This window comes from Vombatus ursinus, unplaced genomic scaffold (genome assembly GCF_900497805.2).
Source record: "Vombatus ursinus unplaced genomic scaffold, bare-nosed wombat genome assembly UNPS02014791.1, whole genome shotgun sequence".
Taxonomy (NCBI): domain Eukaryota; kingdom Metazoa; phylum Chordata; class Mammalia; order Diprotodontia; family Vombatidae; genus Vombatus; species Vombatus ursinus.
Window position 1 is genome coordinate 68,343,907 of NW_020954569.1, and position 20,687 is coordinate 68,364,593.

The 20,687-nt window shown below is 38.1% G+C and overlaps 1 protein-coding gene across 1 annotated transcript in view; it reads right to left on the minus strand.

Annotated features, from left to right (window-relative positions):
• Nucleotides 1-20,687, minus strand: part of MYO5B (myosin VB) — a 532,192-nt gene that overhangs the window by 254,982 nt on the left and 256,523 nt on the right. Inside the window, exon 5 of the mRNA XM_027868890.1 lies at nt 17,355-17,511. Within this exon, the coding sequence (XP_027724691.1) occupies nt 17,355-17,511 (157 nt within the window). The remainder of the gene's footprint in view (nt 1-17,354; nt 17,512-20,687) is intronic.

Below are 20,687 nucleotides of genomic sequence, written 5' to 3' on the forward strand. Positions count from 1 at the left end.
CTCAATGAGGGTGGGTGGGGATGGAGGAGGGGAGAGAATTTGGGGAGAGAGGAGAGGATAGAATTTGGAACTCAAAGTTTTAAAAACAAATGTTAAAAATTCTTTTTACATGCAACTGGGAAATAAGATACACAAGCAATGGGGTATAGAAACTTATCTTACCCTACAGGAAAAGAGAAGGGGAAGGGGAGATGAGAAGTAGGGGGGTGATAGAAGGGACGGCAGATTAGGGGAAGAGGTAATCAGCATGCATGCCATCTTGGGGTTGGGGGAGGCGAGAGATGGGGAGAAAATTTGGAACTCAAAATCTTGTGTATGTGAATGTTGAAAACTAAAATTAAATTAATTAAAAATATTATCTAATTGACCCTCACAGCAAGCCTGTGAGGTAGGTGCTATTATCACCCCCATTTTCCAGTTGAGGTCCCTGAAGCAAATAGAGGTAAATTACTTGCCCAAGGTCATACAGCTAGTAAGTGTCTGAGGCTGGATTTGAACTCAGTTCTTCCTGACTCCCGGCACAGGGCTCTAGCTACTGTACCACTAGCTTCTTATTCTGTACCAGGTACTGAACTAAGTCCTGCAAAGTTTAGATTAGACATAATATAAAGTTTGGATGAGACACTATCCCTGCCAATGTGGAGTTTACTTACAAATAGGCTCAGAAATGTTAACTGACTTGCCCAAACTCACAGAGCTCCTGGAGGGTGGGATTAGGACTTGAACCAAGGTAGATGACCAAACCCACTGCTCTTTCCACTGGACTATACTCCCTCTTAATATCACCCTGTCCAATTCATCTACAAAGACTTCCTCAAAGTGGCCAGAAAAGTACAAAATGCCATCAGCATTATGCTGCATTTCCCTCTACCCTTCATCACTGCCCACATACCCCTTGTCAGTCAAATAAATTTGTAATGCCAAGAACTCAGGAGAGAAAACCCTTCAAAATCCTTTCCTAGGCAATGACAGCTGTACTGGGTACTGATGAAAAATGAATGGTGAAGTGACCAGGCTCACTTCTTAAATATTCACAGGCTACACAATACGCTAGGGAAAGAGAATTCCACCAGAATCATGAAGAACACCTTATTGTTTTCATACCTTTTCTTCCTAATGTGTTGAAAGAGCTCCCAAACCACTATCACTTCCCAACTTCAAGAGAGTTTTAGGACCAGTCTAAAGTCACTGAAGAAATGGCATCAATAGCCTGACACCCTAACTATAGAACATTTATTCAAAGAACATTTACTATGCTGGATGCTGAAGCATATAAAAGTTAGATAAGACAGTCCCTGCCCTCATGGAACTTACAGACTAACTAGTGCATAAGACACATGAACAAGTAACTAAAAAAACAGATATGTAAATGTGCAGCAGAGGTTAAAATAAGGTGGTATCCAAGAAGAAAAAAGTCACTAAGAAGTGAAGTCATCAAGAAAGACTTAGGAAGTGACAGGTGATAAGATTTAAAGATAATTGTCATTCAGCCATCACTCTCCATGACCCCATTTGGGGTTTTCTTGGCAAGGGTACTGCAGTGGTTTGCCATTTCCTTCTCCAGCTCATTTGACAGATGAGGAAATTGAGACAAACAGGGTTAGGTGACTTGCCCAGGGTCACACATTTAGTAAGTGTCTGAGGACAGATTTGAACTCAGGAAGATGAGTCTTCCTGACTCAAGGCACTTTATCCACTGTGCCACCTAGCTGCCCTTTTTAAAGATAGGAATTCAATAAAAAAGATGACTGAGGAAGAAATAGGCTTTTATAGGCAAAAGGAACAGTACTGAACATAGGTGAATAGATTGGTATCTATGTCAAAATGGCTTAGAAATATCATAGGGTTAACTCAATAACTAAAAATAAATAACTGTAGTTTAAAACATCAAAGATGGTGACAGATATTCATTACCTCTTCTAAAAGGAAGGCAGCAAGGTATAATAGGAAGAACACTGGATTTGCAGTCAAAAGACCTGGATTCAAATACTGGTGCTGCTACTTACTATGTGACTTGAGGAAGTCCCATCACCTCTCTGGGATTCAATTTCCTCATCTGCAAAATGATAGGGTTGCATGATGAAGCATGCTATTCCTCCTCTGACATAGAAGTGATAGACTCAGGGTACAGACTGAAGCAAAAGGTTTTTGGTTTTTTTTTGGTATATTTTTCTTTAAGTAAGGCCAATGCTAGAATTAGTTTTTCCTGACTATGCGTATTTATTTGGTTTTTCTTTTTCTTTTTTTTTTCTTTTTTCCCCTGAGGGAGAGGTAGAAGGGAGAGAAAATAGATTTTCGTTCACTGAAAAAATTTTCATTTTAAAAAATGATAGGATTGGAGTAGTTGATTTCTAAAGTTCTTTCCAACTCTAAATTCTCTGATCCAACATTCCCCCTATAAAGTATTTGGCAGATAGATAATCTTGTTCTATTTTATAGAAAACACTTTGTGAACATGATAGCCCTACAGAAGTGAGTTACTTACTATTATTGTGTAACATAAGGCATTATTTAACCATTACTGAGCAGCTACTATGTGTCTAGTACTGCACTAAGAAAAAAACAGCTCATATTTATATAGTACTTTAAAGTTTACAAAGTGATTCATACACATTTTCTTACGTGGAACAACAAAAACATACTAGTAAATCACTTCTTTCCCTAGAGTGTCTAGGGTGGCAGCATCTATCCAAGAGGCAACAAATGAAAAATGATAAAACACCATCTGAACTAGTAGTAGATGGCATTATTCTTGTATGTCATATATATACACACACATATACACATAAAATATCATTTTTAAAGTATATTTTTACTCATATCTCGTTTTTTACATCACATACATTTCCCAATATATCCCTCCCCTCTCATTTTCCCATAGAGCAAGCTCTTGTAACAAAGAATAAAAGCAAGAGAAAAAAAAACAGATCAGCAAAGCTAAGCAACATATGAAAGAAGGCTGACACTAATGTGGTGTTCCACATCTAGTCTCCCACTGCTGCAAAGATAGTGTGTGTATGTGTGTGTGTGTGTGTATGTGTCTATGTCTGTGTGTGTGTTTGAGTGGTGCTTTTGCACATATCTTCCTTGGGCCCAAGCTTGGTCATTATACTTTCACAGCAATCAGTTTTGATTATTTTGTTGTTGTTATTCTTTCCATTTCTGCTGTCATAGCAATTGTGTATATTGTTTCTCTGGGTGTACTTTCTTCATTCTGTATCAGTTCACATGAGTATTCTCATACTTCTCTGCATTCATCATATTGCTTGTTTCTTATAGCACAGAAATATTCTTATGTGTGCTATTTATAATGTATCAATAGAAAGTGTTGTTAATGTGCCTAATGGGACACATTTATTTAAAGAAAACTTCTTGAATCAAGTAAAGAGACTTGTCCAAGGTCAGGAAATGAATCAAAGCCAAGGCTGAGAGATGGGGCACAGCATTCAGAGGCCTAAAGAGAATTAGGACTAGGATTTATTCATTCCAACTCCCACCAGTGCCTTAGTTTCTTAATTTGTAAAAGGTTAATAATATAAGCAGTGTCAAACCTAATATAGTAGCAAGTGAAATAATGTTTGTAAACAGTTTTGAAAACTTCACACACAGCTACATAAATGTCAGGAATATTATTGTTATCTTTCCAATGGCTAGACTACTTGCTTTCCCCTAACTAAAAAAAAAAACAACCTAATCCATTAAGGATATCTTATGACCACTTTTAATGGGACATGCCATCACTACTTCTAACTTGAATTTTACTACAGATGACTAGAAAGGCTATAATCTTTCAAAGATATCCATATGAATACCACTACTATCCCTTCTTATTAAAAACAACCAAACAAAAACAAAAGAAAATTACATACTTTTTCAACAGACTGAAGACCCAAAATACAGTGCATAAATTCTGGACTAAGATATTAACCTTTGGCATCTAGAGCTCCCAAAGCAACATAAGGAAAATAAAGGAAGAACATAATGAACCATCATCATCTTGGTCTGATGTACTTTTTTTTTACTTTAATGCATCACAGAAACAGTACCACTCCACACAACTCCAATTTCCTTTTACAATACAAAAGCCTTGACTCTATTATCAGAAGCCAAGCCTTGTGCCAAGGATGGTGCATGGAAGTAGAGTCAGGAGAGCTGAATTCTAGCCCCAGCTGGCTTACCAAAGGCTTTTTCTCAAATCAGAACATTGGCTGGCTTCATATGCTCATAGGTCAGTATTCTAATTAGAGAAATCAAACATAAAGTTTTGGCATTCAGGATGAAAAAAATGGCCCAAGATCCTCTCAGGAGTTTATATATTGGGGTCCAGGCCATTCTCTGCCAGCCCCTTCAGAACTGAGGTGGCTTGGTGGAAGAGATGGTACTCTAGGTTATTAGGTTTGTGACCCAGAGCACAGGATTGTCTTTTTTCCCCAAAAGTAATTTCCGTTTAGTATTTTTTTAAAGTTTTGAGTTCTAAATTCTGTCCCTCCCTTCAGCCCCCTTCCCCCACACAGTGAGAAGGTAATCAATATATCAATTATATGTGTGAAGTCATGAAAAACATATGTCCATATTAACCATGTGGCAAAAAAAAGCAAGAAAAATAAAGTGAAAAAAGTATGTAAAGTTGGTAGATTTTTAATACCACAGCCTTCTCAGAGAGAGATGAAACAATGGAAGACTTGGCAATAGTATTCATATGCAGGCTCTGAAGGCGCCATTTCCATTAGTGGGACGTGATCTTTTCCACCCACCATAACCACTTTCTTTATGTATGGATGAAGTCCAATATTTATATTTGTTGGAGAATAAGGTATTTATATAGTGCCTACAATTGCCAGGCATGGTGCTGTTTTTTTTTTAATTACAAATATTATCTCATTTGATCCTTAAAACAACTCCGCAAGGTCAGTGCTATTGTTATCTCTATGTTACAGTTAAGAAAACTAAGGCAAACAGGCTAAGTGACTTGACCAGGGTCCCACAGCTTGTAAGTGTTTGAGGCTGCATTTGAACTCAAGCCTTCCTGACTCCAGACCTAGCACTTTATATATTATGACACCAACTACCTGTGGGTCTTCACTTTACTGTAAGTAGTTTTTTGATTTGCCTAACACCATAATGTTACTAAGATAATGCACATTACAGTGAAGGATACTTAGATTGATGGATTACTTCCTTATTTTGCTGAAAATTCTTAAGGTCGAATAGTACTTGTTCCCCATCCACAATGAATCTCAACTTAGTCATGGATACCTTCAAATTTTGGAACTAGTTCTGTACTTCCTGGTTGCAGAGACTAGCTATGTGACTCTGGGCAAGTCTATTTATCTCTCTGGGTTTCAGCATGCCCATCTACACAATAGTGACAACAACTAAAACTCTACCTATCTTTCCTTGTGAGCAACTATGGAGACCTTGAAGACCTCCAGTCTGCAGAGGTGGTGGAAGAATCAAAAGATACATTGCTGAAATTGTCTTCAAGACTCAGTTCATATGTGCCACCTTCATGAAATCTTTCCTGATTTCCTTTCCAGGAATTACTGGGGAATTTCCAGGAAATTACTGAGGGAAGAAACTCCTACCAAAGCAAGTTGACACCTTCCTAAGCATCTTGGGAGAGTTGTCTAGGGCATTGAGAGGTTAAATAATATGCTCAGGGTCACATAGCCAGTGTGTGTTGGAGGCAAGATTTGAAGCCAGGTGATCCTGACTCCCTATCCCTTATTGCCTCTCATTAGCATTACTGCTAAATATATAAACTTTTCTTTGATTATAATTGAATATATATAGTTTGATTACATTATTATAATTTGATTACAGTGTATAGATTATAGTATATTAGCCTGATCACTTCAGGCTAAGCTATATTAGCTGGCTTTCCTTTCTCTAACTTTTCTCTTCCTAACATTTGGTATCATGAGTACATGTAGACACACACACACACACACACACACTCACACACACACAATATTCTTGTTTCTTTACCTGAAAAGAAAATGAAGAGGATGAAAACTCAAGTCCTATGAATATCTTGTATCACTTCTGTTTTCTTTGTTCCTGACTTAGACTTTCTGAACTTTAGTTCTCCTTCCTTGGATTGAAAGGACTCCTGTGGTTCATGTGCATGCAAACAGATTCCAGCTTCCTAGGAGCTCCTGTAAAGGAACACTGAGGCATTCCTTCCCTGAAAATCAGCCCTGGCATCCAATGACTTTCGCTATACCCCTTGCCTATTCCCTAGGTTTTATTCTGAATGTAGCCCTTCTGCTAGAGTCAGTGGGCCTTTCACACTTGATTGAACCTCACTGACTACCTTCTACCCCATGTTTCTGAGACAGAAAAGAGGCTCCCTGACTCATGACCATTGGGCAATATCCTCACTAGGGTCATCTGGAGATAAGACTGTCACAATGAAGGCTCTCTAACGTTTCTGCCAGTGAGTCAACAAATATTTATGCCTTGGGCACTATGCAAAGCACTGGAGATACAAAGAAAAGACAAAAGACAGTCCCTCTTCTCCAGTAGCTTGTAGTCTAATAGGGAGATAACATGCAAAAGACTGCACAAACAAGATATATAGATAAAGAGGTAGATACACACATACACATATGTGTGTATACATACATACATGGAGGGAGGGAGGGAGGGAGAGAGAGAATTGGAGCTAAGCAACAGAAGGAAGGCTCTAGCATTAGGGTATACTGGCAAAGGCTTATTGCAGAACTTGTTGCTAATTTTAACTGGGATTTGAAAAGAGTCAGAGTAGCCAAAAGGTTACAATGTGGAGGAAGAGAATTCCAAGTGTGTGGGACAACTATTAAAAAAGTATAAAGTTGAGAGATGGAAAGTTTGAGGAATAGTCAGGAGGCTAGTTTCACTAGATTGAAAAGTATGTGGAGGAGAGTAAGGATGCCTGAGTAGTTTAATAAATAGTCAAGTTAATGTGTAGGTCTATGCAGTTGAAACTATTTCAAGCACATTGAGGAAAGAGCAAGTAAAAAGGATTCCTTCAGGTGATTCTGGAATACTATATTCCTCAGATACTAAGAGCAACATATCTTAATCTTATTCAATCTGTGGCACATTCTCATGGGGTGGGGGGAAAAGAAAAGGAATTAGTCCTCTGTTTCAGAAATTCTGTCCAGTCATCCAGTGGCCCAGCTCCTTTTCTGTCTACACCCTACGACAAATTGCTCTGACACACACAGACGAGATACCTTCCTTCCTCTTCTTCTCTCTACCTTGAGACCACAAATTAGCAAATGTAGAAAGAGATGGCAGGCATGATAGTGTGTCTGCCTGAGTCTAAACAGTCTACAGTGCCCTAGAGAATAGAATCCAGTTAGAGGTAAAGGTGGGAGTAAGAGACTAAGAGTCTTCAGGACAGTGGGGACAGGCTGGGGGAATGCAACTGAAGTCCAATTGGTCATTGAAATATCAGATTTTCAAAGCTCTTGACCATATAAGATGAAATGGTAGCTATCCCTCCAGGTCTCAGAGAGCCCTTATCAGATACTTCAAAGAGAAGACTTAATGAGAAGTACAGAGAACAGGGTGGAAGATCTATCAGGCAGGATAGGTTCAAGAATTTTACCTTATTCTCGCCTCCTTCCTGATCAAATACAGCTGCAGGTAGTTGCTGTTTACTTTGGAAACATCCTGAGCCTTTTAATTGAGTCTTTTTCTACAGGGACCTAGAGAGTCCTGCAGCTCTCTGTTAAACTCTGGTACATCCATTTACAAGACCGGACTTCTGTGAAGGTGAAGTAGCTAGACTGTTCACATGGTACACATCAAGGGATACTGGGAAAGCCCAGGTGCCCCAAAATGACTCTCCCACCAGTGTACTGCTGATGCCCAAAATTCTAAACAGATTTATTTCTGTATCTTTATTCACTGTTAAAATAGAAACAGTCCTAAGGGGAGGAGAGGAATACTTGAAGCTATTAGGTAATTTACACCTTAATACGAATGAAAATTTCAGCTTCTTTCCAAGTCACAGTTAGCTGAGGAATATAAAATATTTTATAGTATATAATATTATGCTATAGTATTATATATAGTCTATGCAAACACAAGGCATACAAATGGGCAGCCAGGTGGTCCAGGGGATGGAGTGCTGAACTTGGAATCAAGAAGACCCAAGTTCAAATCCTGCCTCAGATACTTACAAGGTAGTGTGACTGCTCCCCATTCTAATTTATTCTTCATTCAGCCACCAAAGTGAGTTTCATAAAGCACAGGTCTGACCATGTCATGTCTCTACTCAATAAATTCTACTGGTTCCCTATTGCCTCCGGGATCAAATACAAAATCCTCTGTTTGGTATTCAAAGCCCTTCATAACCTACACCTCCCAACTTTTCCAGTCTTTTTATACCCTACACCCTACCATGAACTCTTTGATCCAGTGACACTGGCTTCCTTGATCTTCTACAAACAAGATGCTCCCTGTTTTGGCTCTGAGTTTTTCCCTGGCTGTCCCCATTCCTGGAATGCTCTCCCTCCTCATCTGTGCCTCCTAGACTCCCTGGCTTCTTTCAAGTCCCAACTAAAATTTCATCTTCCACAGGAAGCCTTTCCAACTCCTCTTAATTCTAGTGTCTTCCTTCCATTAATTATTTCACGTTTAATCTGTATTTAGATTGTACATATTTGTTTGTTGTCTTTTCCACTATATTGTGAGCTCCTTCAGGGCAAGGACTGTTTTTTTGCTTTTCTTTGTATCTTCAGTATTTACAACAGTGCCTGGAACATATTAGGTGCTTAATAAATGTGTATTAATTGATTCATTTAACCTCTGCTTCAGTTTCCTTGTCTGTAAAATGGGATAACAGGTTCACAGTATTGTTGTGAAGATAAAATTAGATCATATTTATAAATCACTTTGCAAACTTTAAAGTGCTTTATTAATGCTAGCTTTCATCATCATAACCATCATTGTCACTATTAATTGCCAGGTTTCATAGACTGTATACCCATGTGGGGAATGCTGCTAATGGGAAAAATACCTAGGGTCAAGTTTAAGGGCACCCAGAACAGGGAGAATTTGATAGTCCTCTGCTAGATTTTAAGCACAGTCTGGCTTATTTAGTTCTGAATTTTCCCTAGTACCTAATATCTTCTTTTGTTTATAGTGGGCACTTAATATTCAATGAATAAACTAACTGCAGGTCTCATGTCATATAAGGAGTATCCGAAGGCAACATTTAGTTTAAAGAAGACTTTACCATCTTGAATATTTTAAGGGCAATCAAATGTTTTTGTGTTGTTGTTGTTGTTGTTGTTTTTAAGTATCAGATTCATCTTATGAGGCTGAAGAAGGTAGAAAGAGTACCAGTGGGTGGGAGTAACAGGAAGGCTGATTAGGCTCAACATAAGGAAGAACTTCTTACTAGAGCTGTCCAGAAATGGAAACAGGCAGTCTTAGGAACTAGTGAATTCCCTGTCACTGGAGATGTCCACTTGTCTGGAATATTGAATGCCTGAGGGAATCATCCATTGGATAAAAGAGATTAAAGTAGATGACTTCTAAGGTCTTCTTAGACTTTAAGAAAGACCACTTTAAGCTCCTAGGAGAAGGGAGGTAGGAGATCACCAAAGACAAACCTTGTCCATAGCATACCTACTGATAATTCCACTTACACAGAATTATAAAATATTAGAGCTGAAAGGAATCTTTGAGATTATCTGTTCTCATTTTTCCAATAAGAAAATTTAGGCTCAGAGAGATCAAGTGATTGACAGAATTGAGACTAAAAACCAGGTCTCCTGGATCCTAGCTCAATAACCATTGAACTATTCTATGCTTTTCACTAGCTTGTAAGTAATATAGTAGACATTCACCCTCCTCAGTCACTAATATTCACTTGATAACCAATGTATTTTATAATCAATGAGGGCATAAGAGTGAATCAGTCCCTGGCTGATACGAGTTCTTAAATAGAATGAGGATGTAGACCTCCTATTCTGACAAATAAATAATCATGGATCAGCTCAGCTAATCCCAAGCTTTTCTTAACTCCTTTAACTCAAACATCTGTCACTTAGTATAATGCCCAAGAGCTTTTCACCTTAAAAAGCCACCCCTGAATCTAATTCTCCACTGGATGCATCTGAAATAGAAAGATTGTAGGAATAATGAAATGATTACATGAGTGCCACTATCACAGGACAGAGAGAAAATCACCACCAATCAGCCTGTCCCTTGATTATTACACATCTAGTATTTACCACAGCACCCCAAGAAGTGGCTAACCCAATCAGTGAACTCTTGAAATGTGAAGAGATGAAGTCAATCCAGCTTCATTTAAAGAATTAGATTTTTTTTTTTGGACTTTGCTGGTGATATGGCTCTTCACTCCTTAGCTTCATCCCTTTCTTCCAACTCTATTTGGGATTAAGTTAACTAATTTTTCTTCCCCAAAATGACATTTAATAAGGGATCAAGGGACATCTCCCAGAACAGTAAAAGTCTGAAGTCTGCATGAAGGCCCACCCCACTTAGTATCAACCTACATAGCATACAAAATATTAATCAAAATATTAACTCATATCTACCGGTAGGTCACAAATTTCGGGCCAAATGCCATGGCAATTATTTTTTAAATATATTACTTTGTAAATGTTCCCAAGTTTTAAAAAGTACAGCTAGCCAGAGAAAGCATTTGTGAAGCACTTACTTTGTGCCAACCACTGTACAAAGTGCTAGGGACACAAATACAAGCACAGAAGACATTCCCTACCCTGAAAGAGCTTACATTTATTTAAAATTTTTAATTTTGATGAAAACTTTTTTCAATTAAAAAGCATTTATTCCTCCCCATTGCAAAAATAATAAAGGTAAAACCCTTCTATGAAATGTCCAAAAATATATGTCTCATTCTGCATCTTGGTGTTGAACACAGAATCAAGAAGACCTGAATTCAAATACTGCCTCAGACACTTACTTAGTTGTGTGACCTCTACTCACTCTAATTTATTCTTCATTCAGCCAAATTCAATGCTCTTGCCACTCTACCCAGCTGCCATGCAATTTTTAAACTTGGGAGTGCCTTGAACGTATTAGATAAACTTCATGGGAGTATGGGCTGTGACTATATATCTCTCTTTATATGGCAACTACCACAGTTTCAGATTTTTTAATAAATGTCTCTGGATAGCACTGACAACTTGTGCATTTCCAATGTGAACAACATATTAACTTATTTTTATCAAATTAGACAACAGTAATCTCCCATTGTGATTTTCTGCTGCTTGCCTAAGAAGAAAAATTCCTCAGATAATAAATGCTGTAGGTAGGAGGTTTTACCTTAATAAATAATTGAACTTTGTTGAGGTAAGAAAAAATTCTCTCTGACACTCAGCAGATGGGGGAGAGGAAGAAAAGGAAAAAAATAAGTTAGAGGGACTGGGAAAAGGAATTTGTTATACACTTAATTCCTTGCCTCCTACCAGTGCTACCCAGACTAGATCTTCAGCCTCCTGGTTCAACTCCATATGTGTGATATATCCTGGGTGTGCCTAATCCTTAGCCATTTTAGGATAAGGCTTTGGAACTCTTATCAGTATATGAGTTCAACTGAGACCAAAGAACCTGTCAGGTACATACTGATCCGAGGTACCTGGCTTGAACACTCCACTACATCTACTCCTCTTTCCTCAATGCTTAAACACCTGTGTTGTATTCAATACCTACAGCTGGTATATATATATTTTTTTGTTTTCTACTCCATTAGATTAGGAGGTCCTTGAGAGCAGGGCTGTCTTTTGCTTCTTTTTGTATCCTCAGCACTTAGCACAATGCCTGGCAGATAACAGGCATTTAGTAAATGTTTATTGATTGAATGATTAACATAGAAACTGCTTCCATAGGTTCAATTATCATCTCTACACAGATAATTTCCAAATCTATATACTGTATTTCATTGCATAATCATTGCAGATTTTATGCCAATTTTTTTGCAAAAAAGTAGGGTGCGACCATTATGTGAAGTTTTTCCTTTTTTTTTTTTTTACATTGTACCAGTATTACTTAAAAATCATTTATTACTAAACTATGTTCGGAGTAAGATTAGGATGCACAGAATACTTGTGAATATATGTTAAAATTGAATACTGACAATGTGCATGTGCTGAGAATTCTAGGTTTGCAGCTCACAATGTGCAAAAGATAAATGTGTATCCTGGTGAATACATTGTTGCTCTGTTTAACTTTTAAGTGGTGTGATGAACAGAATCATACCATGCGAAAATTACATGATGAAATGTTATAAACCAATTTTTGGACTAAACAAACAAACAAACAAAAAACTCAACTAAACAGGGTGCAAAGATTATGCGATGGTGATGATTATGTGGTGAAATATGGTATCCATCCCTAATCTTTCTTCTCAACTCCAACCCTGTATCACCAGACATCAGTCAGTCAACAAACATTTATTAAATGTCTACTATGTGTCAGGCACTGTGCTAAGTGCTGGGGATACAAAGAAAGGCAAAATACAGTCCCTGCCCTTGAGGAACTCACAATCTATCTAATGGAGTAAACAATATGCAAACAAATATCGATAAACAAGCTATATATAGGATAAAAAGGAAATAATTAATAGAAGGAAGGCATTAAAATTAAGTAGGATTGGGAGAAGACATCTTGTAGAAGGTAGAATTCTACCTGAGACTTGAAGGAAGTCAGAAAGGAAGTGGAGATGAGGCATGGGAAACAGCCAGAGAAAATACCCAGAGCCAAGAGTTGGAGAGTCTTGTTTTTAGAACAAGGAAGCCAGTCATTGGATCAAAGAGTACATGACAGGGTATAGGGCAAGAGTGGGGCACCTCTGGCCTCAAGGCCACATGTAGCCCTCTAGGTCCCCAAGTGCAGCCCCTTAATAAAAGGATTTGTTCTGTGAAGTTTGGACTCAGTTAAGTGCTGCACTTGAGGACCTAGAGGGCCACATGTGGCCTTGAGGCTGTAGGTTCCCCACCCCTGGTATAGGTTGTAATATGATGAGAAAAGTTGGAGAGGAAGGATTAGGTTATGAAGGGCTTTGAAAGCCAACAAGAGGATTTTGTATTTGATCTTGGAGGCCATGGGGACCAATGGGATTTACTGAGTAGGGATAGGACATGATCAGGCTTGTGCTTTAAGAAACTCACTTTGGTGGTTGAGTAGAGAATGAACTGGAGTAGGGAGAGATCTGTGGCAGGAAGACCAACAGGCAGGCTATTTCAGTCATCCACATGAGAGGTGATGAGCACCTGTACCAGAGTGGTGGCAGTGTCAGAGGAGAGAAGGGAGACATTCAAGATATTTGTGATGTTGCAAAGATGAAATCAACAGACCTTGGCAACAGATTAGATATAGGGGATGAGAGATAGTGTGGAGTCCAGGATGACACCTAGGTTGGGAGCCTGGGAGGATGATGGTGACATCAACAATAACAAGGAAATTTGTAATGGGGGAGGGTTTAGTGGAAAAAAATAAATTCAATTTTGGATATGTTGAGTTTTCTGCTGAACATGTCCACCTGGATGACATCTATGCAATTAAAAATTGAGCCCAGAGGCAGCTAAGCGGCAGAGTGGATAGAGCACCAGCCCTGGAATCAGGAGGACCTGAGTTCAAATCTGGCCTCAGACACTTGACAGTTCCTAGCTGTGTGACCCTGGGCAAGCCACTTAACCTTGATTGTCTCACAAAAAAATAAAATTGAGTCCAAAACACACCTTGTTATCTTGCCCTTCTCAAAACTTTCTGTTTCTGCTGAGAGTACCACCATTTTTTAGCCACTTAGGTTCGGCCTTCACCCTTCCTCACACACAATATCCAATCAGTTGCCAAGTCTTATTGATTCTAACTCGCCACACCATTTGGCCACATGGCCCTCACCCTAGCTTGGGCCTTCATTGCCTCCTACATAGAGTACAGTCATTGCCTCCCAATTTGTCTCTCTGCTTCCCCTCACCCCTTTCATTCATTCTTCATACAGATCTGCCAAGATAATCTTCCTATTGCACAATGAATGTGCCAAATGATGTGACCATATTATTCCTCTGCCCATGACAGAGCTTTCCATGGCTCCTAAGTAGTCTTTGGAAAGAAAATACAAAGTCTTCAGCTTGGCATACTGCCCTTCAAGAAGTACAGGTCATGACTCAGATTCTTAAAATCTGGCCCACTTGCATTAGCAACATAAATGTTATCCTCCTTAAGAGTCTGACCAATATGTCAGGTTCTTAAAATCTTGCCCACCCCTGATCAATATTCTAATAAACTTTGTCTTTGGCTGAAAGAAGGCTTGGGTCAAATTCATTTAAGCAGGACCTGCTTCTCTTGCTCTCAATATTTTGGAGTCCTAGCACCCCTAAACCTGAACAGCCCCTGCCTCACCAGTCTGTACTTTCGTAAAGTTTATTCTGAAAGTAGCAATCTGCCTACGGCCTGCTGAGATAATAAGGAAATAGCAGTACAAAACAAGTAGAAGAGGGCATTTTCTTATTATTGCCTTAACCTAGATAAAAATCTTATGATCTTTATGTGTGAACAAGCAGAGAATGATAATAGTAAGAAGATAATACATGTTAAGAAATCTTTTGTATTATTTTTTTTATGCCTCTCTGCCATTTATTCTTCTGAATCTGTTTCTTCAAATCTGCCCCAACCTTGAAGCCTTTTATAATTTTCCCATAATTCCCCATGGGCCCCCAAATTAGGGTCTAAGCTGGCAAAATGTGATTTTGTGGATAACTGAATGGGGGAAGGAATGATAGGATTGTAGCTGGATATTGATCAGGAATGGACCTCACAGACCATCTTGCCCATCATTTTACAGATGAGGAAACCAAAGTCCAGGAGTTTTAGTGCCTTGATTAAGGTCACAGGAATAGTAAGCATCAGAGGTGGGATTTGAACTCAAGTCCTTTGACTCCAGAGCCAGTGCTCTTTCCATGTGCCATGTCACCAAGGAGAAAGTTATTGCCATTGTTATTTTTAACCCTCTTTATAACTTCCTAAAAGAACCACATATGATGATCCTAACAGTGAGCACTACTACTACTAGTTGGAACATAAAACAGACATCTAAGAGGAACAGAAGAATAACAGAGGCTACTACTACTACTTGCTGTCCAAGTACAAAAGAAGAGGACGTCAGTTCCTGCCTTTAGTAGGAAGAGTCTAGAAAAGCTCTGAGCTAAAAAAGCAATACAGCAGAGGACTAACATAAGAGTCTACATATTCTGATTGTCTGAATCAGTATTGAATATGATGGGGGAAATGACAAATGCACGATTATTTACTATTGCAGACTGTCATGAATAGGAGACAGTTAACTCAGAATTCAAGGCAGGGAAGCAGTGCCTCCCTGGCAAAAAAACAGTGAGCTACAAGTCAGGAAAAATTATACATGCAATACAGAAGGATATTGATTTGGTGCCTGGGACTGAAACCCGCTGCACAGGCTAAGGATATTGGGAAATACTGTTCAGAAAGTAAGGGGATTATCAGAATGCAGTCAGGACAAAAATAGAAAAGCAAATATGTGTGTATGTATATGTGTAAATAAAAGTAGATATATGTTTATATGTGTATATATGTTATCTGTATATATTATATATGTGTGTTATACATATGTAACACATATATATTATACATACACATAGGCTGTGTATGTATCGTATGCATGGGCATGCATGGATATAAATACATGAATATATGCATATGTGTGTGTGTGCACAAATATCAACTCTGACTCATAACTTCCTTGACAGAGATAAACAGGGCCGGTGGAGTAAATTTAGGAAGCAGGAAGCAAAAAGAAAAAGCTTGGGAAGAATGGATCGAAACACACAGCTTTCATTTTGTATTGTTTTTTTTTTAATCTCTCTGCATCTCGTTCTTTTGTCTCTTATCATGTCTCATCCTCTTTAGATTCCCCTGCACCTCCATGTCCTCCAGCCCTAAAGAACTTCATTTACTTCATGTCTGTATTGATGATCTCTGAGTAGTGTATCTACAGATCATAATTCTCTCAAAGATATCCTTCAAGAGAGATGAACAATACTATCGCAAGATGCATCTCTGGGAGCTGTGCCCTCCCACCACCAAAGACTATCCCTGCAGAGACATGTTCTCCTGTGTTTGGGGGACTCAGACACTGGATGTGGGAAATATGCATAATCATATCCTGGTACCCAGAGGCATGAAGGAATCAAATGACCTGTGCTGCCTCTTTACACCGACACGACACCATATAGTGATCACATTTCCTACTATGTACCAGGCACTGGGTTAAGTGCTAGAGATAACATAGGGAAAAATGAAACAGTCTTAGCTCTTAAGGAATTTACATTCTATTAAGGCAAAATAATACATAAATGTATAAATATACACAAAATAGAGAATAAATATGAAGCATTTTTGGGGGGGAAGAAGCCCTAGAAACTGGGGTGGGGTATGGATCAATGACAAAAGGCCTCATGTAGTAGGAAACATCTGAGCTGAACTCTGATGGAAACTACGGATTTTAAGAGTGCAGCCTTTCAAGAGAAAACTGGGTTCCCCTCCACACTCGCAATTCCTGGTAACATCAATTTGCTTCTTTCTTTTATTACTATACTCCAGTAAAATGAGAATGGGCTTTCACATGAGAAAGAACTCACTAAGTATCCAGGAGATGGAGTGGGGAGGAGGGACACTTCTCATTATTCAGGACTTGTTAAGCCACTTCTCTCAGTTTCCGTTTCCTCATCTGTCAAATTGAGAGGTTGGACTTGACTAGAGGTTCTTAACCTGGAGTAAATGAATTTTTAAAAATATTTTGATAAGTATATTTCAATATAATTGATTTCCTCTGTAATCCTATGTATCTTATTTCATGCTTTTAAAAACATATTCTGAGAAGAGATCCCTAGACCTCACCAAACAGCCAAAGGAGTACATACATGATGCAAAGAAAATGAACAATCCCTGGATTTGATGATCTATAAGGTTCCTCTCCAAATCTAACATTCCATTATTTACTTCAAGGCTAATACCTAATGTCTTTACAAGGAATACACACTACACATCCCTAGTAAGTGGGGGACAAGCAAGGTAAGGAAAGAAGGATTTATTAAGCATTTACTATATGCCAGGAAAATCTGATCTGTTGTACTATAAGTTATTTCATGAGGGACATTTCTCTGTGTGTTCATGGATGTCTTTTAATTATCAGATGGCTTGAGAATAAGAAATGCTGGCACATTCCAAGGATTCTTGTGATCAGTCATATAAGAACATAATAACTGAAAGTCACACTGCTGGAGGAGCAAACAGAAAAGATAGAAAGACAAGAAAGATTCAGAACTCTTTACCTCCATGATGGGGCTAGATGCAAGGACTTTTTCTTCAATGTTGGTTTCACTGGCAGAGCCCCCAACTGTAGCAAAATATCGCATGGCGTATTTAGCTGACACTGTCTTTCCGGCTCCTGACTCACCACTTACTATGATGGACTGGTTCTTTTCATCTCTGCAAAGTCAAGGAAAAATGGTGTTGGTCAATTGCCTGCCATTTAAAGCACATGTTATCTGTCAAGAGGATCTGTTTGTAAGATTTTAAATCTGGCTTGTGGCCTCTTTCCCATGTCCTTGGTGAGTTTAAGCAGCATGATTAGCTCAAAATCAAATTCCCCCAGATCTGCCCAAATAAAATCCAACCTTTTTCATTTTGAGTCTTGAAAAAGAGAATCGTTTCAAGGGTGTTTTGAGCACTTAAAAGCAGTACTGTTGCCTTTCTCTTTATTGGTTCCCCATTAAAGCCTAAGAAGAAAGAAAGTAAAATCCTTCAGTGAAAAACATTCCCTGAGGATCTGTATGCAGTATCCAATAGCTGATGTTAGAAGAAAATTGTATCTGACTACTTTTAAGGCCTGGCACAATATTCACCTACTCCAAGAAGTCCTCCCTAATTGACTACATGCTACGTGGATCAAGTCATTAATTTCATCCCCTAAGCATTTATTTGTTTTATAGTTTAGGTTATATTACCTCATACTGATTTTTGCTTACTAGCTGTCAGACGGCTCTCTCCAAAACCTCTTGTGCTTTCATTGAAGGTGCAAAGTTATTTTCCTCTTTTTTTTGTCCCCTACAATATTCCTTAATCTAACACATTCAGTGAGCATTCACAAGGTGTTCTATAAATGTCTGTTGAATGAATACATGAATGAAAAGTCCCAATGAATAACTCATTGATCTTTATCTCCATATAGTACAGATACTGGAGAAGATCAAGATAAAATGAAATGAGTGATTTAGGTGAACAGAAGGAAGAACATCTTGACAGAATTTAGCCAGTTAATGCAAACAATATGTTAAACCCCTACTATACACAGGGCATTATTCTGGGCTTTGAGGGAAATATAGGATGTCCAAAAAGGACTTTTGGGATACCCAATAAATAGTTTTTAGATAAGAGTTCTTACCCTCAAAATACATACTGCCTAGGGAATGCTTAGTGTGTGTCAGATAAATGAATGTCACAAAGGATTTTGTTCATTTCTAGGAATCAACTAGAAATCAACTGGAAAAAGCAAAGGATGGAGTTTGAATACATGGCTACAAACCTAAATTCTGCCTTTTAATAGCTTAAGATCATAAAAAAAAGTTCCTATCTCTTTTGGGGCCTTGGTTTCCTCATCTGTAAGATGAGGTTACACTAATGATGATCTTAGAGTGCAAAGGAAGGAATCTCAGAGATCATTCAGTCCAACTGCTCATTTTGCAGATAAATTAACTTAGGGTCGGAGAAGTTAAGAGTCCTGCGCAGGGCTACACTTTAGCGGAGCTAGGACTCAGACCCGTGCACTCTGACTCCACATCTAGGGTCCTTTCAGTCATTCCATGTCTAAGGCTTCCTCTCTGAGGTCTCCTTCCTGTTCCACCAGGGGAGCTCCACAAGGGTGGGGATTATGTCTTAATTATCTTTATTTTCTCCCAGACCAAGCGCAGAACATTCTATAAAGTAGACACAAGAAATACTTTTTTTAACAAATTCTTTGATTCCAGTTCTTGCTGTGTTAATGCTGAATGCTAAAGGCATTACTCCTAAGGGTTTTTTTTTTGTTTGTTTGTTTTCAAATGGGTAGTAATAAGTAAGCTTTGTATGTATGTATACAGATAGATTACACACGCATATGTATATATGTATGTGTACATGTGCACATAAACACAAATATAGATACATGCTTATACATACATATATATGCCATATCTATATCTACACAGCTCTACCACTCTCTTTTTCTATCAATCTATCATCTGTCTATCCGTCTATCTATCTATCATGGGAAGGGAGGTGAGATACACAATGGAACAACAAACATTTTCTAAATAGCTACTATGTGCCAGGCATTGTGCTAAATATTGGGGATACAATGACATAAACAAAAAAGCTTCTGTCTTCAACAGACCTTCCTTTCTGTTGGGCTGGGGAAGAGACAGAATGTACATCCAGAAATAAAAATAACAACAAAAATATAAGGTAATATGCGGAAGGGCACTAGCAGCTGTGGAGGCAGAGCAAATTGTGTAGGCTTCATGTTGAAGGTGGCATTTAAGCTAATTTTAAAGGCAACAAGGGATTCTAAGAGGCAGATATGAAGAGGAAGTATGTTCCAGGCATGGGGGATAGTCAGTACGAAGGCATGGCGATGGAGGATGGAATGTCATGGGTAAGAAACAGGAAGAAGGCCAGTATATTCCAAATTATACACAACCTGATTCTGTTTACTACTGTTAAAGGCAACAAATTAGATGACCCATAAATTCAGAACCTTTAGAGCTGAAAGAGTCCTGAGAGACTATATAGTCTAAATCTTTGATTTTACAAGGAAAAGAGAGAGGGAAAAAAAAGACTAAGGAATGAAATTAGTTGTTATGACATTTTAAGGGATGTATTTCATTTAATTGTCAAGAACTGTGAAGTGAATTTAATTGATTGTATTGATGTTCAATACTATTTATGTGGATAAGAAATTATTTTTAAAAGAAAAAATTATGGCAAAAGGGTTGATATTTTAAAATGAAAGCTTACCAAAATTATCAAGAATAAACACATATTGTTTAATTTTGGATTGAATACCTGCTTTCAGATTACTCTGCTTATATTAGATATAACGAGAGAGAGAAAGCTGAGTAAAACCATTGTCCCTAACCTCAGGGAGACTATAATCATTTGAGGATATTGGATATACATATGCATGAAAGTTACTTTCAGATGTGATCCTTTTAGATTTCAAGTTATACTTAATTAATGGACTTGGGTGAAGGTAGATATAAATCATCATTACTGATACAATAAGTTCCTATTTTCAAAGATCCAGACAAGTGGAAAATCTAAAACCAGAGTTTTTTCAGTCTAGTAGTGTAATAATTGATGTTTATCTTGAAGTGGTTTGTGAAGGATAGAACATGATTAATTCATATTCAGTTGAGTTTAAATGTTCAATGTATTTTTTTCGAAATCCAATTCTTTCTAAAAAAAAAAATTAGTGATTGATGTATGATCATGAGAATATTCCAATCTCCTAATCACCAAGGACAAATGGGAAATTATCACAACAAAAGTTCAAAAACACAACAGTTTGGATGTCTTTCTTTTTTTTTTTCTGAGGAGTATGAAACGCTTACATGCCTATTTTCAAA